At 51.0% G+C, this 25,122-nt stretch overlaps 1 protein-coding gene across 2 annotated transcripts in view; it reads left to right on the top strand.

Moving 5' to 3' along the window:
• The window catches only part of MMP17 (matrix metallopeptidase 17), a 68,585-nt gene extending 55,365 nt beyond the window's left edge, over positions 1–13,220 (top strand). The window contains exons 5-10 of one of the 2 annotated variants that reach the window (XM_075110210.1): positions 1,000–1,176; positions 1,311–1,410; positions 3,611–3,693; positions 8,114–8,266; positions 10,706–10,963; positions 12,223–13,220. In XM_075110210.1, coding sequence (XP_074966311.1) covers positions 1,000–1,176; positions 1,311–1,410; positions 3,611–3,693; positions 8,114–8,266; positions 10,706–10,963; positions 12,223–12,551 — 1,100 coding nt within the window. In that variant the 3' untranslated portion in view covers positions 12,552–13,220. The remainder of the gene's footprint in view (positions 1–999; positions 1,177–1,310; positions 1,411–3,610; positions 3,694–8,113; positions 8,267–10,705; positions 10,964–12,222) is intronic. The other variant, XM_075110211.1, reaches the window with a different exon arrangement.
• Positions 13,221–25,122: the final 11,902 nt, after the last annotated feature.

Consider the following 25,122-nt stretch of genomic DNA (forward strand, 5'->3'; position numbering starts at 1 on the left):
TGGGTCTGTGTGTGGGTGTGATGTGAGGCACTGGGGGTTGGACTGTAAATAAGGACATTTCAGGAATGAGAATAGAGTAGAGAGAGCCCAACTGGGGACAAAATTCATCAGAGGAGGTAGCAATGTTCTTAAAGTCTCCCTGATGCCCAGTGTGGTGTGTGAGGATCAAAGTTTCTAAAGGAGCAGACCCCAGAGCTGCAGATCCTCCAGCAGAAAGTGTGGAACGGGAGAAGACAGGCAAGTCCTCTGGAAACGAGCTGGACGTGGTCACTTGCCCCTTCTGCCGTTCCCTGCCAGCGCAGCAGTTAGATGAGCAGGGTCGGTGGCCGATGAGCAGGTCAACAGCTCTGCATTTGTATGCGTGCAGGAAGGTGTTCGCCGTGGATTTGGCCGGGGCGGCAGCGCGCAATGCCAGCGTTGTGCGGGCAGGGAGAGCCCAGCCGAGCACCGTGGGCAGGCGAGCGCTGTGGGCACTCACTGGTTCCTTGGCGTGTGGCTTTGCTCATTATCGCAGCTGTTGACGAGCTGCTGGCTAGTGGCTGCAGAAATTTAGTATTCCAGGCATCGCAAAGACTGTGTCTGCAGCTGCCGCAGGGCAGACGTGAGATACAGGAGGCGACTGCAGCTCCTGCACCGCCAGTCAGCGGGGGTGACGGGTGGTTGGGCCGAGGTCACTGGTTCGGCTGTTTTTCCAGCTCTTTCTCAGGTGCCATCAGCGGGTCTGGGAATAAGCAGGATGATCCCCAAGCCTGTGTGGGGCTGAGGACTCACACTGTGGCCTGATGTCCGGCTTTCTTTCCGTTTTCATATGACATGCTTCAGTCTCCTTTTTCCAAATGGAGAAAATTTCGTTTTCAAACTTCACTCATTCCAAAGCTTTTTTCCCAGTTCATCCAACATACACCTATACCTTCTCTTGCAGCCCTTACAGCCCACCCAGACCCCCAAAATACAATCAGCCTGTAGTGACTTCTATTTCAATTTTGTCCTTATTTCCAGACGCTCATGGGATGGACCTATTTGCTGTAGCCGTCCATGAGTTTGGCCATGCCATTGGCTTGACCCACATCTCTGCCATAGAGTCTATCATGAGACCCTACTACCAAGGTCCGGTGGGGGATCCTCTGAAGTATGACCTGCCTTATGAAGACAAAGTGCGAATCTGGCAGCTCTACGGTAAGTTTGTGTCCACCACCCGGCTATGGCCCGTTTCTGCCTCAGCCCGCGCTGGAATAGCTGTTCTCCGGGGTGAGTGGAGCTGGTGGGGAGGATGGTGTACCCCTCTACTGCTTCTTTGTCTTTATGCATAGGAGTCAGGGAATCTGTGTCCCCCACAGCCAAACCTGAAGTAAGCAAAACTGATGACCATCCTATCCTGCCAGAGCTGCCAGAGAACCGCTCCACCATCCCGTAAGTCAAGCTCATTTCTTTTCAGCTGTCACCGATGTTCCTGCAAAGGGCATGTAGTAATGAAGCTCCCCTTAAGCATCAGTACCTTTCCTGCCCACTCTGGCTTCGGTTTTTCCCTCTGGACCTCTCGTCTTCTGGAAAACACGCACACACGCGTGCACATGCAGAGTGCCCTTTCTTCCTCACCTCCCCTGATCATCTCCTGCAGATGCTGTTGCTTTTTTCAAGCAGTGTGTGTGGCGGCTGGCCAGCCAGCCCACAACTGCAGTGGTTAAGAGCAGGGACAAGTGATAGTTGCTATCTATCCCTTAGCTAATTTTTATCATTCAAGGCATGCCCAGAAATTCTGTATCATCTCGGAATGCTTTGCAACTCCCTAAGACTCAAAATTTTCTCGTGTTAATGGAAGTTTGTCCCCATCACCCTCAGGTGAACTCATCCTTGCTGAAATTTTAATCAAGCTTCCTCTGCAGTATCCTGAATTGTGCAAGCATAACTTACCTAAACCTTTCCACGGTGAGCAACTCCCTAATGTACCTGTGGGGGGGAATATTGGAACAAGTGGAGCGATACCCTGACTCCAGCGCAGGTTTGCGCTGGCAAAGGACTGCTTATGCTGAGTGTCATCAAGCAACCAGCGTGCCCTTATTAAGGGAAGTTCTGGATCTAGCTCATTAATTAACGTCGGAGTTACCAGATTGTTGTACTACCAGGGCAGCAGGGCACTTAAGAAGGGACACTGAACAAAAAGGCAGGAGTTCGTGGTCACGCACATTTTTTCCAGATACCAGGAGCACACCAAGCGAGAGCAGCAGAGGTGGAGCCGGTCACCTTCACCTCCTGGTCTGCCCCTATCTGGAGTGTGACCTTGAGGAAGTCACTTCACCTCTCTGTGCCTCAGTGCCGCATCTACTAAGAGGGGGTAACAGGATTGAAGCATGAACAGTCGGATTATTCCTACAGTAATGCGACCAAGAAGAATCTATTCTTGAAAAAATATCCCTATGCTGCAGTAACTTTTCCCATCCCAGCACCTTCTTCACCCCGCTTTGCCCTGCTTGGTGTGATGCCCACAGTACCGGGGTGCTGAGCACCGGCTCCTGGCGGAGGTGTCCCCGCTGCCAGGGGTTGCAGAAAGCCTATGAGGGTCCTAAGGGACCCTTTTCCTTGAACAAGTTGAATGCCTTTAGTCATCTTTCTTCCCGTGTAGCTTCTAACCGAGTTTGTCCACAAGGCTCTGTATGGCCGTGCTGTGACCTAGAAACGTGAGAGCGTTTCTCCCTGCAGCTGTAGGAGACCATCGTCTCGCACCGGCAGCAGGAGGAGCAGGACGCTTGTTCGTGCCAACCCCTTCTTCCCACCCTGTGTGTGACTGGGAGGGTGGACGGGGGACTCACCTCCACATCTGTCGGTTTGTGCCCGAAGAGGGCTGTGAAGCTGGTGCTGGCATCCCAGCACAGCTCTTCTATCAGCAAATTAGATTTATGCTTCTCTGGCACCCACAGCAGCTTTTCTGTGCGTGTTCCCAGCAGCCCCTCCTTGTCCTCCATCAATCATCATTTCTCACATGGGCTTTGTAGCGCTTTCAGCCGTTCATACTCTGTGCCTTTCCCACCCCCCGTATTAAAAGCAGCTCAGTATCTCAGCTGCAACTTGCCTGCTGGCTTTCACCACATATCATATGGCATCGTCTCACAGGTGGCATCATCTCCCTCTGTTCGTTCTCCTCTGCTTTCTGCTTTGCAGCTCCATCACCTCTCACTGGCATTTTGGAGCTCAGCCTCAGAGCAGCGATGTCCCCAGCTGCTGGGGCGAGATGCTGCTTGGCTTTTATCCGCCACGTGTCCGGGGGCAGCCGGCCAAGCTGCTCTGTGCCACCAGGGAGCGGGAAGCCAGCTCTGCTCTCACCAGTTACGCTGGCTGGTAGATGTAGAGCATGTCCTCGCTTGACTCCCAGCGATGGTCTCCGGTGGCCCAGGGAGCGTGTCTGCTGCAAAGCTGTCCTCAGGCTGAGGCTTGCCCAAGCCCACCTTGGAAATCCCCGTGCACGTGGCTGGGTTTGAGCACGAGGAACGACAGATGGGCGCGGCCTGTGGTGTTCTGCTGGGGGCTCTGGGGGCAGGGGAGGTGGGGCACACTGGGGAGGACACGGCCCCTCGCTGCCCACCTGGGCCGTGCTCACCTGGGCATCTCTCCGCAGGCTCAGGCGGGACGTGCCCAACAGATGCAACACTCACTTTGATGCAGTGGCCCAAATCCGGGGAGAGGCTTTCTTCTTCAAAGGTAAGCAGCCCGCTGCCAGCGGTCTTTGCGTGTGTCACCCCGCAGTGACATTGGTGTGACAGTGCAGCGCTGCAGCAGCGGTGTCCGACAGGCCGGGGCAGGCGATGAGGATAAGCTGGCTCGGGGTTTGCAGGCTGTGGGGCCCGCAGCCCCAGGCAGGCGCCTCGCATGCCGCTGACTCCTTTGGGCTCAAATCAAAGGGCTTAGACCTTTAATCAGCCCACTGAGACTGAGGAATAAGGAAATCTTAATGTCAATGTGAGTCCTGCCTCCGGTTCAGAAGGAAACTGCCCGGCTCGTGCCGATGGCAGGCTGGGGGTCTGGTGTGTGGTTAGGAAGGAGAGACCAGTGGAGAAAACACACCTGCCCACATCACTGCTGTGCCTGGCTGGTGTGGTGCCCACGAGGGACATGTGTCCGCATGGCTGCCCAGGAGCAGCTACTCTGCCCCGGTGAGGCCACATCTGGGGGGCTGCGTCCAGTTCTGGGCCCCCCAGCTCAAGAAGGGCAGGGAACTGCTGGAGCAAGGCCAGCGCAGAGCTGCCAAGGGGATCAGGGGCTGGAGCATCTCCCTTGGGAGGAAAGGCTGAGAGACCTGGGCTTGTTCAGCCTGGAGAAGAGAAGGCTGAGGGGGGTCTCATCAGTGCTTATAAATACCTGAAGGGCAGGTGTCAGGAGGATGGGGCCGGGCTCTTTTCAGTGGTGCCCAACACCAGGCCAAGGGGCCACGGGCACAAGCTGGAACACGGGAAGTTCCCCCTGAACATGAGGACAAACCCCTTCCCTGTGCGGGTGCCAGAGCAGGGGCACAGGCTGCCCAGAGAGGCTGTGGGGTCCCTTCCCTGGAGACATTCACCCCCCGCCTGGACGCGGCCCTGTGCCCCTGCTCTGGGGGTGCCTGCTCCAGCAGGGGGTGGGACGGGGTGAGCTCCCGAGGTCCCTTCCAACCCCCGCCAGTCTGGGATTCTGTGAATCTGTGAGCCAGGGTTTAATGTTTCCCTCTGAAGCATGATGGCTGGTGACGATCTAGCGTGGCGCTTTGTACCGTGCTCTGATCTGTTGCACCACACTGCCCAAGCGGACAACTAAAATGTGATATTTGCACTATCAAAGTAGAAATCTGGGTCAAACCAGCAAAGCAACATCAGCTCTCCACTTTTTTTTCCTGGATGCCTCCAACTTACCTTTCCTCCCATGTTTCACCTTCCCTAATGCCACTTGCTGTGCATCGCACAAAGACAACGTGCGCGCGATTGCAGAGCCATCTGGATCTGTGTCAGCAAACACTTGCTGGCAGTGTGTCCCCGGGGTGCCCGGCTGTCGATGTGGATCCCATTGATGCTTTCTCAGCTGTACAGATCCCCTCTAGGCTGGACTCCACGGGCTTTCTTTTCCATCTTGGAAAGATTGAAAAATGCCCACTGGGCGCTTCTTTCCATCCCTGGCCACCATTTGGCTGCCCCAAAGCCATCCAGCAGGGAAGCAGAAACATCTCCCCCAGGGATCAGGAGCAGTGTCCGGGTGTGTACAACCCATCTGGGTGTCACAGTGCGAGTCTCGGGTCATGGGCAAGAACAGCAAAAGGGCTCCAGAGAATTTGGTGTTGTCTGTGCCCTCGGGGGAGCACAATACAGAGGCTGTTCCCCTGCGGTATTTGTTCAGATGCTGGCTCCAAAAAGCCACAGTGAAGAAGGGAAAATAAGAGACGAGAACTGGTGTCCAGGATAAATGGCTGTCTGTCTTTCAGAGGGGGGAAAAAAAAGATGAAATCTAAAGAGAAATCCAACTCAGTGTCTATTTTTGGATATATTTATTGTGGGCCAAAATGCAAATGTAAAGAGCACAGTATCAGTGGGTGCCAGCTGCGTGGCTGCCTTTGGAGACCAGGACCTCCCTACGAGCCCCCATCGCTGCCACCAAATCATCCCAGGCACCAAGGAATCGGGATGTCGCCTCTTAGAAGGATCAGGATGACCTCCAGTGATGAGCTCCCGCCATTGGTGCACATTTTGTCTGAGCTGATCCGGCGGATTCCTCCCCTAGCTAGAGAGCAGCCTCTCCCACCGCAAAGACATTGGATCAAGCTCCCCAGGGCTCCCAGGCTTGTCGTATTGAAGGCAACAGTGGGTTCTCCGCACTTTGGGAATGCCGCTCGCTTTGATTTATGTGCCTCGCTACAGACTCCTCAAGTTTAAAACAACTTTGGCCAGTGTGTGTGTTTGCGTGGTGCGTGCAGCAATCTGGCCAGAGGCAGCCGAAGTACGGAGAACACGGCACACAGCTGGGATCAAAATCACCTGGTATTAAAGAAAGCAATTGCCTCAACCCATGATCCATATAAAACGAGACGCTCGGGACAGCAGGACTTTACACTTAGCTTTCATCCTGCTCAGTTTGCCAGCTCAGTGTGTGGTTTTAAATCAAGCTTTTTAAACAAACATGGGGTTGGGATTTTTTTTTATTTTTTATTTTATTATATTTCTGCATGCTACTGGCAGCTATTCCCCCACGGATCTGGCTTTGGCTGATGATCATCCACGCGACCGCAGCACTCTGGCGAGCAGGCTTGGCCGTGACAAAACACAAGCACGGGCAGACTGGGGCTGTCGCATTAGCCATTCCTTGCTACTTAATTGCTATTTTTTTCTTGCTTTTTCCTGATGGCTTATCAAAAAACCATCCAAACTAACCAACAGCCCAGGCTATGCCTGACTTTGAGGGTAGATTTAAAGCTTGCTGGCTGCAGGTGCACACCCACTGAGCCCATCGCTTGCAAAAGGTTCAAATGTCAAAAGCACTGGGGCTTCCCTCCGTGTCGCAAATGAGCCCAGGGTACTCCAGAGTTCAGAGAATCTGCTAAAGAATGAATTATGTCAAGCTGTATTTCTTGTTAAAAAAGCGAAAATCTGGCTTTGTCTAGCGTCTCGCTAATTAGAGATGCAGAGATCATCTTTATTTAATTACATGTGTTTCCATCGATGTACAACGGCCACCAAATTTGAATCTTTTTTTTTTTTTTCTAACGTTCTTAAAAAGAATCTGTAATTATGGCAATTCCTACCACATTTGAATGTATTATTCATTTGTGGGTTTCGGTCAGATAGAGCAAATACGCAAACTGGAGCAGAAGAACAAGAATATCATATAAATCCTTATAATTAGAATAAAAACCCCTCTCTGCAGATGTTTAAGTGTTAGAGTTTTGCCTCCTGCATTATTAGGCTAAGATCCAATTTCCATAAAATTTTAAAAGACAGTGTCACAATCTGCTGGATCTGGGTGTCTTGAATACAAATCTGAAGACGCGTCTTTGGTTTCTGTTGCTTATCCCCCCCTTGGGAATCCATGCAAGAGCAGACGTAAATAACTTGCAATAATTTCTAACAGGTAATAACAAATACGAGACGAAGTTAGGAGCTGGCTCTTAGGCGCCTTGCTCCGGCTCAGATCTCACTGTGTGGAGCTCTCTCCGGGGAAAACGCAGCACGAAGCACGCTGCAGAAACTCAGGCTGAGAATCCCTGAGACGGTGCAGAGCGTCGGGTTTTGATTTGCCCCTAAGATCATTAAGCAATTCCCCATAAGGCTCCTTCGGCAGGAGAAAGTTTGGCATCCTTCCCACAGAGGACAAACCTGTTTCCTTTTCCAAAATATTCCAGAAATACCCCGAGCCAAACTCTTTTTTCTAGCTGGGGCAGCATCGCTGCAGATGCTGAAAGTGTGTCTGCTTACACCACCAGTACACTTGGCCCTGAGGAGCGCCGCAGGACAGAGGTCCCCTGCTTATCCTGTGCCTCAAGATGGTACCAAACTCCTTAATTATGCCTCCTCCCCTCCTCAACCCCTTTCAGTTTTATTAATACAGTTCCCTCCTCCTCTATTTTCTTAATCTCTTCATTAAAAAAAAACCCTTTGATATTTCCACGTTTTGTCATACCATCGTACACATTTCTAACCACGAAAGCAGCTGGGCACCCTGTGCACAGGATGCTGCGGGTGCTCCAGGAGAGGAGAAACAGGCATGGTTCTTCGGAGGCTCTCGCTGAAGGCTGCTGGTACCTGGTGTAGCTTCAGCCGCCAGCTCCCAGGAGGTGCCACGCAGAGCAGCGAGGGAGGAGCGGAAAGGCTCCTCTCGCCTGCTCCGGCTCAGCGGCACACCTTCACACCGCGCCCAGGAGCGTAACGGCTCCAGTGCAAAGTCCAGAGGATTATTTTGATCCTGAAAAGAGGATTTCTATCTAATGGCTGCCAGGAATAGAAAGCACCAGCAGCTGCAGCTGCTGCTGGAAAGCGGGACACCTGTAACTCAGAGCTCCCATCTCACGCGCTTTGCTTTCTGCTGCCACCGCGTGCCCGGTGCTCATCTCCCCGGCGAAGGTGGGTTGCAGTGTGGTTCAGTAATGTCCAGTCTGTTCCTCCAGGCAAGTACTTCTGGAGACTGACTCGCAATAAGCACTTGGTCTCCCTCCAGCCGGCTCAGATCCACCGCTTCTGGCGGGGCTTGCCGCTCAACCTGGACAGCCTGGATGCGGTCTACGAGAGAACCAGCGACCACAAGATCGTCTTCTTCAAAGGTACGAGCGAACGTAGTGCTGGAGGCAGCCCGTGTGTCTCCGCGGTGTAGATCCTAGTGCCAAGGTACCTTGGCAGAGTTCTGACCTCTCCTGCAGGCAGGAGACGTCAGCGTTAGCCGATGAGCATCTCCCAGGGCAGGTCCCAGGTCTGTCATCCATGAGCGAGGCCAGGAGAAACCAGCTTGTGGGGAGGGCAGGTGAAACATAGCAGTCGTGTTCCCCAGAAAATGAGGGAGATGTCACTGAAGAAAAACTGCAGCCAAACCTAACTGAAAGCTTTGCTTTTCAAGAATGAAATAAAAGCAGGAACCACCCACGCACACAGTCTACAGGTTTTGCGTTCCTTCTTCAGCCTTTTCTCTTTTTAGTATTTGTTGCTGAGAAGTGAAGAAGCTGCAGGGAGGACAAAAATGAAAACATACATGTTTTTATTAGATTATATATAGTGTATAATATAACATTCACGTATATATGCAATGCGATATGGTGTATATATGTGTAGCATAGCTACAGATGACACGTACAAATTACATTTCTGTTACTATTTTTTTCTTAAAGTGAGTGTTACAATCCTCTCTTTTTTAAAAAACATCTCACAAGTTCCTTTCAGAAGAACTGGGGGAAAGAGATTAGCTCGTGGTTCCTACACAAATGTCCAAGCCTCCTGCGAACTGTCCATCCGCGCTGGTTAGATGCTTCCCATGTGCTGAATGTCACCCAAGCCTCCGGCAGGCACCAGCTCTTTCTGAAAGGTTGTGTGCTTGAAGAGCTAAATCCATCCCAGCCCTCCGTGCTCCCTGGCTCTTTGTCTCCCGACCGCTCTGCTCCGAGCGTGGTGCAATTACGGGTTTCAGAAGTGCTGAACCAAGCACTTCTGAAAGCAATAATATGGTTTCAGTTCCTCTAGCAAGGCTGGACAAATGGCTGACACCCTGCACAAGCCTCTGCGCTTGCAGAAGCGTTTCCAAGCGCAGCCGAAGCCTGTCCAGGCTGCCCATGCGCTGAGCGCCGTAGAGCTCTGCCAAGCTCTGCGTCCCCCCAGGGACCAACGGGCAAAACGCTGCCGCGGGCAGCCCGCCCTGCTCTGCTTTTCTGCTAATCTGGAGGGAACGGGGCCAGCTGGAGCACGGCAGCCCTAACGCCTGGCACCAGACCCTCCCCGTCAGGTCTGCAGACCACAGCGGCACTTTGCTCCCTTCCTTCCCTTCTCTCCCTGCTGGGGACGGACAGACCTCCGGCAGCTCAAGGCCAGGGGCTCCCCCTGCCTGCTGGCTCAGTTTGGCTTGCAAGGCCAAAATTACAGCTCTGGCAGTCTTTCCCCTGCAAGGCAGAGTGCTCCATGCCCACACATGATGTGTGTGTTAGTCCTGCCTGGCTCCTAAGATTAAACTTGAGATTTTCTTTCCAGCTATAAAATACCATCTCATTCTTTCCCCCCAGTGCTGTTTCATTGATCCCTGGACAGAAACCAAAGCGCACAAATTACCCTGGCCTCTAAGGTCCTGCTGCTGATACATGGGCAGCCGTTTAAGTGCCTCTTCAGATTTTTCTAGAAAACCGAGGCAGGAAAAAGGCTCATCTTTAAAATAAGTTGGGTGATGCCCAGAAGGATGGTGCAGGTTCACAGACAGACACTGCACAAACAGAAAAGCTGCCTAGTGGTTAGAGTATCATGTAGGAATTGGGAGAGCTGGGTTGGAAAATTCCTGTTCTGATTCCTCGTGTGACTGTGGGCCAGTCATGTTGTGCTTCGTTTTCATTGGAAAAAAAAAAAAAAAACAACCCATATTGAGATTTCTGTCCTGCCCAGGGTATGGCCAGAGCAGGGGGGTGGGGGTGGCTATGTAGAGTACACCTGAAGAGCAGTAGGCTGCTCACATGGGGTTTGTCCAGCCCCTGTGCACCCTCCTTACATCCCTCAGAATTCACAGGTCCTGCAGCCCAGCTGGCTCTGAAAAGTGCGGCGATCTCTCTTCCAAAGTGGGACTACACTTTGGTTCTCAGCAGCCAAATCGCAGGCGGATGGTCCTCAATTTGCCCACAACGGCTGCATGTAACTTCCTATTTCTTGCAGAGGGATATCAGGCAGAAAACAAAGAGGCAGAAAAACAAATGCCACCACCAAATACATAAAAGCAACAACTGTACGAATGCTGTCGGTGTATTCCTGTCCCCAGACTGTCACGCCTGCAGCAGTTCAGGAGGGAAGCACGGCTACGATCCACGGAGAGCCTGACACAAAAAAAAAAAGCGACTATGCAAAGATCAAGGTTCCCCACTGGGCTGCTGCCTTCCCATCCACATCCTTCACCGGCAAGAGCTCAGTCCTGAGAATTGTCACGGCAACAGATAATGAAACAGCAGCTCATCTGCGGGGGAAGGCTGGTTTCGGCTGTGAAACAAATGTGATTTTGCTTTGTGCTTCTTTCCTTTCCGCAGGAGACAGGTACTGGGTCTTCAAAGACAATAACGTGGAGGAAGGATACCCACGGCCCATCTCGGACTTTGGTCTGCCACCGGGAGGAATCGACGCCGCTTTCTCCTGGGCCCACAATGACAAGACTTATTTCTTTAAGGACAATCTGTACTGGCGCTACGATGACCACGAGCGGAGGATGGATCCCGGGTACCCTTCAGAGACCATCCTGTGGAAGGGAATACCAAGCCCTTTAGATGATGCCATGAGGTGGTCAGATGGTGAGTCCATATGCCGGTTCAAAAAAAACCACAAGAAAAAAACCCAGCGCTTCATTTGCACTTGAGCTATAGCCCCTTCTACCGTGCCTGCTGACATAAACTGCTCAGCCCCAGATGGGATGATGCTTTCTGGTGTCTGAAAGCTGAAGAGGGAGGTAGGCTTCCAGCCAGAGCTCCCCACGCTGATCCCTGAAAGACGTTGTGTTTTCAAGCAGGCAACAAAAATATCCTCGGGGCCTAATAATTTGATTTTATTAAAAGAACACATTTGATGTTGTTTTGCTGTGATTTTTATCCTAATACGTGCTGGTTTTCTCTTCACTGCATTTGTTGTCGTGGGATTTTTAGCTAGATATATGAGGATGTGGACAGAAAATATTTTAAAGGAGGTGTTTTCGCCAGAGTTATGGCTTATTTTCCGGGGATGAGATTTCTCAGTGGTTTCTTGTCCCTGAAAAGACCACAAAAAATTTTGTCACAGGAGATGTTTAAAACGAGCCATTCGCTCACAGCAAAGTGGCACTTCCAGGTTTTATTTACCGACAATCTAACAGTGCAATAACAAATAAAGCAGGCAGAGAGGAGGGACATTTCCAGAGGCTGTTCAAGCTGAATGCCTGAAGCTGTTGAGAGTGACCGGCCATCCATGTGCGCAGAAGTCCTCCACACACATCAGACCTGCTTAGAGAATTCACAGCCTCCCAGTTCAGAGTGGAAAAAATGCACCCAAGAGCAGCAGGGTCCCAGGGCCCTGCCAGGCTCAGGTTATTTATCTGAGCCCAGGGATAGCAGCACGCACCCCAGGTCATTAACAGGTAGGTGAGGTCTTCTCCAGCCTCACCGTGCCCTGCTACAAGACCGGCCGCTGACGGCCGCTGAGAGGTGCGTACCGTGTGTCCAGCTGTGCGGTTACTAGGGCTTTCGCCCCGCACACCCTTGGTACCAGGGGGTGCCTCTGCTCTAGGACCCGCTATAGACGAGACCACATCTCACCACCCGCCTCCTATCTGCCTGGTGGCTCCTGCCTGGTGTGAGAGAGATCCCGGCTGGGCGTAGCCTCATCTCTTGGAGCAGCAGCCGCTGTGCTGCTGCAGCGAGAGAGGGTATTGGCACCAAGCAGTGGTACCGCATCCTCTGCTCCCCTGGGCTCAGCTGGGGTGGGAGTGCTCCTCTGCTGCTCCAAGTGCTCCTGTGCCCTTTCCACTGGGAAGGGCGCCTGTCGCCGCTCATCTTGCCTTTGGGTTTTGGTCTCTCCACAGGTGCAAGCTACTTCTTCAGGGGCAAGGAGTACTGGAAAGTGCTGGACAGTGACCTGGAGGCCCAGCCTGGTTATCCCCAGTCCATCGCTAGAGACTGGCTGGTGTGCAGCGACATGCAGTCCGACTCCCCAGAAGCAGCCGGGAGCAGCAGGACTGGGGCACGCTCCAAACCAGGGCAGCATGACGAGAGCCGCTCAGAAAATGGCTACGAGGTCTGCTCCTGCACTTCGGCCTCCCCGTCCCTCTGGGCTTGCCCTGTGCTCAGACTGTCAGCCGGCCTCGTGCTGACGAGCGTGTGGACAGCAGCACTGATGTGTGCAGCCCTATGACACCCCATCCCACAGGCGAGGCAACGCCACGGTGCTCCAGGGAGGGGAGGTGGATACGATCTCGTGATGCTAACTGTCGCAAGCAGAAACACATTCCTAGGAACATGCCAGTGAAGGGTTTGAATTCTCCATGAGAAATGAACAGTGGCTTTTGGGTTTTTTTTCTTTTTAATTTTAGTTTAAAGGTCTAATAACAGATTTTGAGTTCTGCACCTCCTTATTCCCCCATCCGGTTAAAGATGAGAGCAGCCTAACGTTGAATTTAGAAATGTTCCATAGAGATGTGTTGCTTTGGATGTTTAAATGCAGCAAACGAGGGAGGGGAGAGCTACTGCGGTTGAACGGGAACAGGAGAGATGCTGCTGAGACAGATGGCAACATCCCGGAGGAAAGGCAGCAAGGCCATAGGCGAGAGGCGGTAGTTGTACGCTGGCACAATGTACACATCCTATTGGATGTACTAGGTAGAAAGAAACTTTGACTCCGCTAAGATTAACTGCAAGGTGATCATTTTACTGTCAAACCTGCTGTGGTCACTGATGTCTCAGTAACCTGTATCAGTTTCTACGGGTCAGAAACACCTTTGCCTTTCAGAAGGCAGTGCAGCTTATCTTTGTATCCGAGTCATTTGAATTTAACAAATTGTCTAATAAACCTTGGCTGCCTACACAGAGATCTCCCAGTCCTCTGCCAGACCAAGCCTGCCACCTGCAGTAAGGTGCTGACTACTGAGGCTCGGGAGCAGCCTCACCTCTATGCAAGGAGCAACCTTGCTGCGTGCAGCCAAATGAGATGCAATTACACCCACCTCCCCAGCCTAGTCCCCTCTTGGAATTCCTCTTCCAGGTTACTTTACATTTTGGGAGGGATCAAGATGTATCGCATTCGTTTGAGACCGTCATATACCTGGCTGTGCTGCAGAGGATGGGCCAGAGTGGGGAGGGATGCTGCACAGTCAGCCTCAAACTCTTCTTGGTGCCTCTGCCAGGAGTTTGGAGTGACAGAAGCAAGGTCAAGTGCTGCATTAGGATGTTCCTGTTTTGGTTTTTTTTCTCACTGCTAATCCATTTTCTGCAATATAATTTGGGCATCTGAGAGTCCTTCAAAGTGGTGAGTGAGAACCTGTGCTAGGAACTGCAACAGAGATGTCAGGAAGGCCAGGGTCTTTCAGTCGGCTGTTGTCACGGGATGGTAAAGGAGAGAAATGAGCAGCAGCCACTGGGACACGCTGTTCTGCTCTGCCCTGCTTCTTTAAAGCTCCTACAGAAATGCCTCTTGCTGCCTCCGCCAGGCCCAGCAGCAGGCAGAAAGCCGCAGGCAGTGTCACTGTGTCATCGTGGGACCCATGGCTGCCTCCCTTGGCCCTGGTGCCTGCCAGGGCATTTGCCACGGGGCCAGGCATAAGGCAAAGACCTCCGTGGCACAGCAGGAAAGGAAGGAGAAGTGCACGGTTGCTTCCTCATAGGAAAAAAAAAGGTCACCTTGAGTTTCCCTCTCTGCTGTTTGTATTTTTAAATAATCCCAATCATTCACGGGGTGCAGCTGTTGTCAGGACGATGTGCTAGTGTGATTTTACAGGGCACGATTCAATGGAAACCTCCCATTAAAACCATTAAATATCCTTTCAAAAAATACAAACAAAAAAAAACCTCACAGGTAGCAGCTCCTTCGGCTGAGTAAATCCGCCTCTGGTGTTCTCACTGCATCAATCTGGATCTGCTCAAAGCAGCTCCCCCGTCCCACCGCTGCCGGCCAGGCCGAGCGGGGGCTGCAGGGGCAGGGCGTTGTGAGTTGCCATCACGGGAGATGGGACTTTCCTTCGGGTCGTATCTCTTTTCTTCCTCTCCTCTCTCGAGTAAAGAAGATGTGGCTTTTAGCGCTTGCTGGTGTGACACTGCATGAAGGTCAGCATGTTAAAGGTTTCTCTTGGAGATGAGGCCAGGTAGGAGCACAGCATCTCGGGGAAAACACCCCCTCTCTTTTTCTTCCTCTTTTTTTTCTTTTTTTTTTTTTTTGGTCTTCCTCCACAAAAGAAATACCCAGAAGCTGCACCTGAAGGATCAGAGGAGGCAGGGACGTGACTAGCACTGCTTCCATGGCTTCTCCGGCCCAACCAAGATGCCTGTTGTGGTGACAAGGACCAGGGACCCTGCAGCCATGCTGATGTGGTCACCGTGGTGCTGGGACACACGCTAATGGGATGTCGCGTTAAATTAAGTTTATTTAACATGGGGGGACTGTGATTTATAAATAAAGCCTGTGGAAAGGCTTTCAATACACCCTTCTCTACTTCAAATTATGGATTTTGCTGATGAGAAATGGAGCAGGAATCAGGGCTCCACTGCTGCAAGATAACCCTTGGGGAGGATGGAGAAACGCTGCTGTCTCCTGGTGTGTGGCTTGCTTGACCGATCCCCCAGCTGCTGGCAAAGCCACCCTGCTGTTGCCATCAGCTCCGGATGCGGCTGCAGGAGCCTCAAGCTCCCCCCGGGATAAAAACAGGAGCTGGAACATTTCCCTGTCAAGGTCACCGGTTTGGCACGGGGCGGGCTGGGCTGGGCTGGGGCGTGGGGAGCAGATGTCTGCGCACAAAGACACTGTTATAGCAAGCGTGCTGGTGCTCAGGGTGCTGCATCGTTCTCCCGTGAGGACACAGCAGTTCCGCACGGGTGAAGCAGCGTGGATCCATCCGTGAAAGGGTTTCGTTCTTTACAGAGCCAAAGCGGAGAGCCCTGTGCCCAGCAGGGTGGGAGGCTCCGCAGCACCCGGGGGGCCTGCGAAGGCCAGGAGGCTCCCCCATGGTGCCTCTGCAGCCTCCCCTCCGAGCACGGTGCGTTCAGAAATCCCCGGCCAGTTCCAACCGCATTTGCAGATCGCTCGTAGGGCAGAGGCAAGAGGTGCAAATCACAGCACGGACCTGGTACTTGGGGAACTTACTCTCTTGGTTTTTCCTCTAAAGCCAGGCTCACCGCATGTTTTCCTGGGTCTGGGGAGGGTGGGTGCTGTCTCTGAGATGGCTGAGCGGGTACACGGCCAACTAACGGCAAACGTGTGCGTGGGCTGGGGGATGTAGCCCCGCTGGGGGGCTGCAGACCCCTCTCCCAGGGGCACCGAGGAGGTCGGAGGCAGCAGGCCAGGTCTGGGTGAGCGGCAGCACAGGCGTCCCCAGCGCGGCCGCAGGAGGACAGCAGAGACGGCCACTGGCACCGCTCCCCAGCCCCGGAGGGCTCTGCCTGCAGGGGCAGAATCATGCTTCCTAGCGGCTTAAAAATAAGAATGTAACATAAATGCAGGCTCTGTACTCCAAAACGTTGCTGATGCTTTGCTGCCGGGCTCCCTGGCATCGTCCCTGTGTCTGGATTCCTCCAGTCCTACCCAGCGTCCCTGGGCTGGCTCTCCTCCACAATATCCTTAGTCTTAGCTGGAAAAGCCCCCTCCACCCTCTGAAAAAATAACCTGAGCATCATATTGCTTTTGCATATTGCCCAGTCTGGATATTTTCCGACTATTAATATTCTCAGAGGATTTTGTGAAGTCATTTCAGAGTTGAAATACTTCTCCTATGTAATAGGAGGAATGGGAATTTAAGGGGGGGGCGGAGGGAATGGGGACAACACACTGGCCATCTGAACCCATCAGTATTTAAAGCTGAAAAACCTGAGTTTATGGCAGCTATGCTTGCTGGGGCTGGCTCCAGGGCCCCAGTCAAGGTTTTTCCTGGCTCTCGCTCCCACCCATCCCCAGGTTCAGCCAGGCCTCAAGACCTTTTCTGTTTTGCTACCATAAAGAAAAGCAGAAAGAAAGGGGAAAAAAAAAAAGAGTAAGGTGGGCACGAGCAGTTTTCAAATGACAAAGCCATGGCAAAGCCTGGATTTTAAAAAATTAATAAGTCATCTCAGACGACCTGGGATTTAACAGCTTGAGAAACAATAAAGTTAGTGAGAAGAGACTCATCTTTACTCACTGATTCAAATCATAAAGCAGGGATGTGTGTTATAAAAGGTTCCTGCCTCCTATAGCTCCCTATTAGCCGAGGGAAAGACTCTCAGCCCTTACAGCAAAAGGACTTTCTCTCTCCTCAACCCCCAATTTAATCAGAAAATGCCCTTGCACAGCTGTGGGCCAGGAGAGCAGGTGGTGGGATCATCCCCATAGCTCAGGTGGGGCTGCTCTGGATGACACTCTCTGTCAGCAGGTGGGTCCTAAACCTTGCTGCAGCTCCTGTGGAGAGAGCTGGTATTTGCTTCTCAGATGGCAGTTTGGGAGAGGACAAATACCAGAGCTGCCTCCAGTCCTGCCACCTTGCTTTTTCCATCCCCTCTGCCAGGTGAGTGTGGTGTACAAGCTGGGGCTGAGCCTGATGCTGCTGTAATCAGAAGTAAGCCTGGAGATGTTTTGTCCAGGAGAAGGGGGCTTGTCCTGGTTCTTTGTGTCCCAGAAGTTCCTGGTAAGCTGTTCCTGGTAAGCTCAGTGTTGTGGATCACTTACTTGCTTTTCCCTGAAATTTTTAGACAGGGGGAGCTGGCTTGCCTTGTGGGGTTGGAACAGGCCAGGGGAGGGATATAGGACAGCCAAAACCAGGGAGTAATAGTCTATAAGAAGACCAGCTTGGTCTAAAAATAGGTATTAAAGCTGGATGGTATGTGGAGGACTTCTGTAGGCATGTGCTAGGGCTGTAAATGGGGAAGCAGAGGGGCGGTCTCCGAACATTCTGCAGTACAAGCAATAACTGACCTCATGGCTCTAACAAAATTACTACAAGTGCTGCCAGAGCAGTTCCCTGTCCTCCTCCCAAATTTCTGGTCCTTGGGTTAAAAAACCAAAAAATCCCAAACCACTGGGATTTATGATCCTGTCAGCAGTGAAACCCTAACTCACACTAGGCTCCCACCTCCAGTGGGCTTATTTCTCAATGGTATGGAAGGATCTGGGTTTCCTTTTTTTTTTTTTTTTAAAGGGCTTTGAGCTTGACTGCACACCCAAACCAGACAAATCAAATGAGACCCAGGCCTGGCTTTTGCTGGGATAGTGATCTCTCTGCTCTGAGCAGCTTTCAGCAGGCACAGCTTGGTGGGGAGGAGCTGCACCAACAACAGGGCCGCTTTGTTGCGGTGAGGTCAAGACTTCACAAGCTTCCCAAGGAACTGCGTCAAGATTTATGGGCTGTGCCGCTTGGGTTGCAGCAACTCGTCTTTGGGCTTCATGTGAGGAAACACACATCCTGGGGAGAGGCCATCCCACCCAACATCTGACAAGCTGAGCCAATGTGTTGTGCAGCTGGAAACATCGGGAGCAAGAGGGTGTCTTGCTCTGGATCAGGCATTTGGTCTGTTCCTCTCTTGAAACAAGAGAAGGATTTTTTGGGGGGAGCACAGGTGATGATTGCAGAAGCCTGTTTGTATGCAGCTTCCCCACCCCCAACTGAATTTGAAAGGGTGGAAATGCCCTATGCCAATGCTTCCCACCCAAGCTGTACTGCAGAACTAGCCAAGCCAGGATGGCCCCTGGCATGTTCTCCCTGTGGAGTAGAGCAGGGAGCTTGGTGATTACAGGGCAACTCAGTGACAATGTCTCCTTCTTCCCAGCCTGAGAAATCAATGGTTGTTCTGGATCTGAAGCTGGTTTTGTCCAGGGCATAGAAAATTATGGCGTTGGGTTTTCTTCATGTGGCGATTGTCCATTGTCAGCTCTTTCAAAGCACCACAGCCATCCCCTATCCTGCAACTCCTCCAGTCCTGGGGACTCACCCTGCTACTCCATGTTTGCTTGGACGGCAGTTATACACTGCACGCACCAGCTCTTCCACGTCAGTAAGGCGGCACCGCCATGGGATGGGTTTGCTTGTTTCTGAAGTTGACAGGTACTGGAGTAACTGTGGCCAATGGGGGCTTGTTGTGACGAAGCCAAAGCCGTGCTCCTGCCTCTCAGCAGAGCTCACAGGGTGGTAACTCTTAGCCCCGCATATTTGCATTGCTGTGCTTGAACTTATCTGAAATTTCATGATTAAAGCTCAACCTGGGCTCTTAACTGCTTTAATTTTCTGAGCATGCAGAAGCAAAGGGTTCAGTGTTTTACAGCAATTATCTGCCTTAACTCTCCCTCTTCCCACTGCTGTGTTCATCCTCCCTTTTTCCTCATCTGTTGCCATGAAGTTCTGTCTCCCCATCACAAAAATGCACGGATCAGGCTGGAGATGATGGTCTCCTAGGAAAGAAGATCCTGGAGCTCTGCAGGTACCTGTGGTTAGAGAGCTCTTTGTACATCTGCATGATGGATGACCACCAGCCCTTAGAGGATAGCAGGTTATGAGGATCATAAATCCCATGTTGTATTTGGTGAATCTCTGGCAGTCTGACCTAGGAATACAAGGTTGGGGGAGAGCAGGACTGGACTGACCTAATTCTGGATGCTCAACTGGCTCTTTCTCCTGAGGTACCCCCTCCACATGGGTGAATTCCTGCTTTTCCCAGCCCTGTGCATCAGAAGAATGCAGATATTTGACTTTCCAGGGGCAAGAGAGCATTTCTAGTGCCCAGCAAGAGGTTGCACAGTGCTCCCATGCCCAGTCTCCCTCATATCTTCCCTTCTGTCATGGGGGATGCGAGAGAGGGACTCTGAGCAGTGCCCTTGTCATGTGAGCCCAGCTTGCAGTAGGTCTTGTCCAGAAACAGAACGTGGGTCCTATTCTAGTCTCATAGGAAACCCAATGCCTTGTTTAGGCTGCAGACTCCTCCCCTGAAAGAGAGGGAACTGACTCTGGAGGGAGCAGCTCATCAGGAATGTACTTCCTTCATCTCTGTTGGCTCTGGAAGGCTTTTGTGATCATGTACAACCAGGATAAACAAGTGAGATCAGAAACCCCCTAAGCAAAAGCCACGCTCAGGCGAGTAGAGCTTTGCAAGGCCCACGATAATCCTATTCTGCAGAGCACATGCCAAACACTTGGCACCTCTTGCACTTACAGGAATGAAGTCATGGCCCTGTTGGCCTCCACCTCCTTCGGGGGTACTGATGGGCCCTACCTCTCAAAGCTGTTCTCCCTGCAAGCCTGCCAGGGCAGCAAGCTCACGGCTGCCCCTGGAAGTCTGTCTCTAAATAGTTTCATTCTGGCAGCGTGAGGCAGTGCAGCCCGGTTGTTATTCTTAACCTCGGGTCAAGTGAGGTAGCAGTGACGTAATGGAAGAGCTTTGCTCCCGACCTCTGTCATGGTAGCTCTGAAGTAAGGCTCATCCACCAACTGCTCTGTTGTGATCTGTGTTGAAACTTGTGGTGTTCTGTTTGCTGCTGCAAAGGGGGATGGCCCCAGGGCTTCTCTTCCACTGGCATGAGCCATCGCTCACTAGCAAAGTGAAACGCTCCTCCCTACGCTGCCAAAGGCGATCTGTTTATTTACCGTTGTCTGCCCCACTGGAAGCCAGCGCAGACTTCCTTGCCTCCCACGTTCCTGTAAGTGCAGGTCTTCGTGCTTTGCCCTCTTCTACCAGTCCCTTTGGCGTGGGCAGGATGAGGTGACTGTAGCTGTGTAAGCTGCCACCTCTACAGGTCCCCCACAAAGCCATTCAGGGGTAGCATGTCTCCTTCCATGAGCATCTGAAGACTGATACAGGCTGACTCGGCAAGTGCTTGCCAGGAGATGTTGATCCCTTAGTAATCCCTGTCTCCTTGAGTCCCAACAGGAGGCTGCCAAGAGAAATGGGTTTAACAAATATCTGAAGGGGCTGCTTTACCAGTTCCTAAGCAGTATCCCTCTCTGGCGTGCTCCCAAACACTAACCTGAGCCTTGCAAACACAATTAAGGTGTCGAGTTTTAATTCAACTCTGCTTCCTCCTTGCTTGTCCATGTCACTAAGGGTGAGCAAACGAGTACTTACCAACAGGCTCCACCAAAAGGCAGAGCTGTGTGACTGCCTGCCTGTCCTTGTAACGCCACGTGTTTATGTACACGCTATCTCCAGCTTTGGGCTGGGCTGGTCTGGGCAGCTGTGCCCAGCGGAGCTCCTGGGGGCATAATCACATTGCAGATAGCAGAGAGAAAGTGCAGCATTGTTCTCTGCCTGCTGTCAGGGCTCTCGCCTCATTTGAACCCAGCTTCTGAAGCACGTTGGCATAAACGGATGTGAAGAGCTCTGATAAATGGTAAGAAATAATTCAAATGTGTATCAGTGACTATCCATCATTCATCCAAACTTCTGAAAGCTGATATTTTGGGCTGCTGTTTCCAGCGCTGCAGAAGAAGCTGACCTGCAGTAGAAGATGGGTTTGTGCAGCTGCTGTGTCTGGTTGAGCCCATTTTTATGGGCAGAGCAGCAGTTGCTATTGGACTTTTTTCACCTTCACTTACTTCCTCTTGAAGCCATGAGTGCAGAGCAGATTTTTTTTTCATGGCAGACCAAAAGCCTAAATGCAGTAGTTAGCGAACCATGATGAATTAGGGTGGGGTGGGCACTAGAAAAAAATATTAGAAGTTAACTCTAATCTTGTCTTTCATAGTGATTGCGTGTCACTAAGGGTTCATATTCTCCCCTCCAGCCTAGCAGCCCTTTGTGATCTCTTTAAATTGCATCAGTGCTATTGGTGAAGGCAAGTGTGCTCCTGGCCTCTTGGTTTGCAGGTGGTGGAGGCATCTCGTCTCCTGCCTCTGTGCTTTTTGAGGGTGGAGGAACATCTTGCATGAGTTTCCAGAGCACCAAACACGAGGCCACCACACTGTAACTACCTGTAAAGACAAACTACCCCTACAACAGCAGTGCTGTGTATGTGGGCTTGTAACAGATGTAAAAATGGGGTGGGGGGAGAACAACTATGTGGTCGTGCAGCTGGGATCACTTTGCTTTCCAATGGTTCTGCCCTCACTCTGAAATAAGGGCAGGAAAAAGCCATTATTTTAAAGGGTATTGTTTGTCTGGTTAATGCTTTGCTTTGGTCAAGTGGGATGTGACCAGGCTTGAGTAGTTTTGAGGAAGGTCCAGGTTTGGATAACCTAGATTTTTTGCTCAGATCTGGAGTCTTTTTGGTGGCTGGTTCAGTTCTGCTCGTAACCTCACAGGCAGAGAATTTACCTGCTGGAGTTTCCCCCCTGTGCTGCTCTTCATGATCAACGTCTGTGATAAGGCTCTAGGAATGAGCTCACCCTGCCTTGACAAAACTACCCGTGCTGGTGCTCCAGCCCCACGCACATGTGCACAGCCTTGGGAACAGCATCTGCCTCTGCTGTATGCTGGCTTTGGCTCATACCCAGCTCTGTCTCTATTGTCCCACCCTAGCAAAAACAAATGCGATCTGCTCACGTGTGCGCTGCAAGAGCCCTGCCAGGAACAAAGATGTTCAAATATTTGCGTTCGGTTGTTACTCTTTCCATTCAGGCAATAGATGACAGGCTTCAGCAGAGTCCGTTGGTGCTGAGTACAGGATTTCCACCATACTGGCTCCAGTTTCACAACCTTACCAAGATGAAACACCTACAATTAACAGTTGGGTTTTACCTGGGGAGGGGGGGAAATGACTGAAGGTAACAGAAATATGGCCTTTAAAAAAATAACTTTGAAAAAATCATCAAACTTTCCCTGTGTCAAATGAGAAGTGTTGGGTCTTTGTGTGCAGTTTCACACAGAACAGCATTTTCACCGTGAACTCTGGAGCTCCTTTAAAGATTTCTGCCCTAGTGTCTGGGATGCCAACTGTCAGTCTGCAGGCAAATATTTCAGAGCTGACTTTCTTTGGAAAGTCCCAAGCTCAAAGCTGCACAGAAGCATGAGTTTCTCTGGGACTGCAGCTCTTATTTCTATTTGGCTTAAGCTGATCAAGGAGCCAAAGCTGTTTGCTAACAAACTAATTCATGAACTTCAGATCTCTACTTCTTGGTATCTGGGAACAGAATGGTGAAACAGCCCCAGGTATGAACTAGCTCAGAAAAGAAGCTGGTTTGGTGTTAATGGGCCTGTTCAAAACTTGGGGGATAAAGAAAAGAAAGGCATAATCCAGCCTCACAGGATTTCACATGCCAACATGCCAGATCAGTAGCAAAGAGTCACTGGGAGCGCAACCATCCCATGCTCTGGCTACAGCAAGACAGAAGTCTTATGTAGGTTAAATCCTGTCTTAACACAGAACGACAAGGTAAGCAGCCATCAGGGCAATGACAGATTTTTCTTTCCTCTGTCACACCAAAATAGGTGGTGCATGAGGTCCTCACGAGTTCAAGGTCTGTAGTTTATAAAATAAAATCCCAAGGAAGCCCATGCCGCTCTGTCCTGTGGGGCCTGCTTGGCTCTGAGCAGCCCACGGTCTTAGGTCAAGAGCAGGGATCCGTGACAGGGGAAGCAACAGCGGATGTTTATGCCCTGGGGCAGAGTTCATGCTCCACCTGACTCAGTTCAGAGGGACAGGCGTGATGTGCTGATGGCACTTTGGCTGTGGCATGACCTGGGAATGTCTCTGCGTTGTTGTTTTTTTTTGGTAGGATATGCAAGCAGTTTTTGCCAATTCTTGCAAAACAATGATGTAATCTGTGGCAAGGCTTGATCTCTAACCAGATGGCATGTCTCAGGAGCCGGAGATCTCCGTGTGCTCTTCTTTACAAATTCTACCTTTTTCTTTTCTTCCCCCACCCCACCCTCTTTGGTCTCTTTCTTTGCATTACTTTGGATCTTCTATCATGTCCAGAAAGTCACAGTGCTGCCAGCCTCCCCTAGCATCACTTGGACTGGATAACTACCTGTGCTCGACAAATTCTGGTTGGCTTCTCAAGTTAATTTGGTATTTTCCATCAGTCCCACCATGCGTTTTCTGGTTCAGAAATTTCTTATCAGGAATTCATTAGCCCTGAAACTTAAAGGACTGACTCTCCAGGCTTAAATACCATCTATAATTACCTTCTCTTTGTGCTGTACCTTGGAAGGTATCTCCAGTGTTTCATTTTACACAGCAGGCAGCACTCTCCTAATATTAGAACATGAAATTAAATCATCTCTACTTCAGGTAACTGAAAAACTATCAAAAAAACCTCAAGAGTTTCAGGGGAAAAAACCTAGTGTCAGTGATGAAGCCTTTCCTGGCTTTCTTTTTTGTCCTATTCGTTATACACAACAGAGGTAAGAAGCACTGTTTGAGTCTGCTTCAGCTGCCACCTGTATTTCCAAAAAGGGTCCATTTTGGCAGGCTCTTTAAGCTCCCTCCTTCTTACTTGGGTCACTTCTGAGATCATGTAAGAGCTGAGGAATCTCCCAGTAGCCTGCTTCTCTAAGTGCTCTGTCCTGTTTTGCTTCTGGGCTCAGCCTGACGCTTGACAGTCACGCCTGCTGGGGCTGTAATAAAAGTACGTATTAAAATGTAGATATTCCAGGCAGAGAGTAGAAGTGGTAGTGGGTAGACACTATAACGTCCGCACTAGAAATTCTTAAATTCAATCTATCAGCATAGCCTGACCCTTACATTTGCTGACTGACACCTTTGAGAAGTGGGTAGCAGAGGGCTAAATCCTTTATTGCCCTTGGGTCTGTAGCACTGGCAGTGGGTAAAGGTGGAAGACACAAGGGTACAAGGAGATAACTTTGCTAAACATATTTCCTTTTGCAAGATAAATGAAATACAGGTTTAAAACAAACCCTTTGCAGAGGCTATGTATGTATCATTGTCTAGTTAAAAACAGCTGATTGATAACAGTTCTTGCAATCAGCACAGGGAGTACTGTTGGAAACTTCCTGGAAAACACACGTACACAGCAAACCTCTCACAATGAGCTGCGTGATAAGAGGTATTATACTTTAATGAAGTTAGTGGGTGAAGAGTAAAGAGGCCTTGGTTTCTTGGATGGCAGAAGGGGAAAAAACCCAAGCAGATGTTGTGCAAGTCAGCAATGTGTAAGCCGGTCATTTGGTGTAGTTAGAGAATGGGTTTAATGCTGGCTTTAATCATCGCACATTCTGAACCTGGAACACCTTCATTAATTATGTTCTGAAACTTTTCATCTCTTCTCACCAGCCAGAAGCAATCAGGCAGGTACTCTGGCAGCCTTGCAGTCTAGCAGCCCAGCGGTTCTTCATTCCCACTTGCAACCTCTGGCGCTCCAGTGAGGAGGCATTTGTATTGCAATAGCCTAACATTGGCTAGTGTGTTCTTAAAAGCTAAAGAGTTGGCAAGAGCTTTGCTGAAGAAAAGCAATGAATGGCTAGCCTAACTCCAGAATATGGTGTGCTATTCAGGGCCTACCAGCAGGGCAGCTAAATAACTCGCTGCTGCCGCGGTGCGTAGTGATGCCTTCACGCGGCCGATGCTGTGCTGGCAGCCAGGGGCAGGCAGGATGCCTCCCATGTGATGCTGGTGTCGCGTGCCTCCTCTGTATCATGAGTGAACTGGCGAAATGATTATGAGGAGGACACTTGATTCATTGGGTAACAAGAGATCCTCTATGATTCAGATAAGACTATACTTAGGTTGTTAAGATGGTATGCCTTGCTCCGGGGCCTGTTTGTGCATGGTCTTTTTACCGAGTCCAACCACAAAGAATTTCTCTGATCAAATTGGGCAGGTTGGTTTGTGGGTGGGTCTGGCAGCAGTAGCTCTCATCCTCAGC

This window comes from Phalacrocorax aristotelis, chromosome 15, assembly GCF_949628215.1.
Source record: "Phalacrocorax aristotelis chromosome 15, bGulAri2.1, whole genome shotgun sequence".
Classification (NCBI taxonomy): Eukaryota; Metazoa; Chordata; class Aves; order Suliformes; family Phalacrocoracidae; genus Phalacrocorax; species Phalacrocorax aristotelis.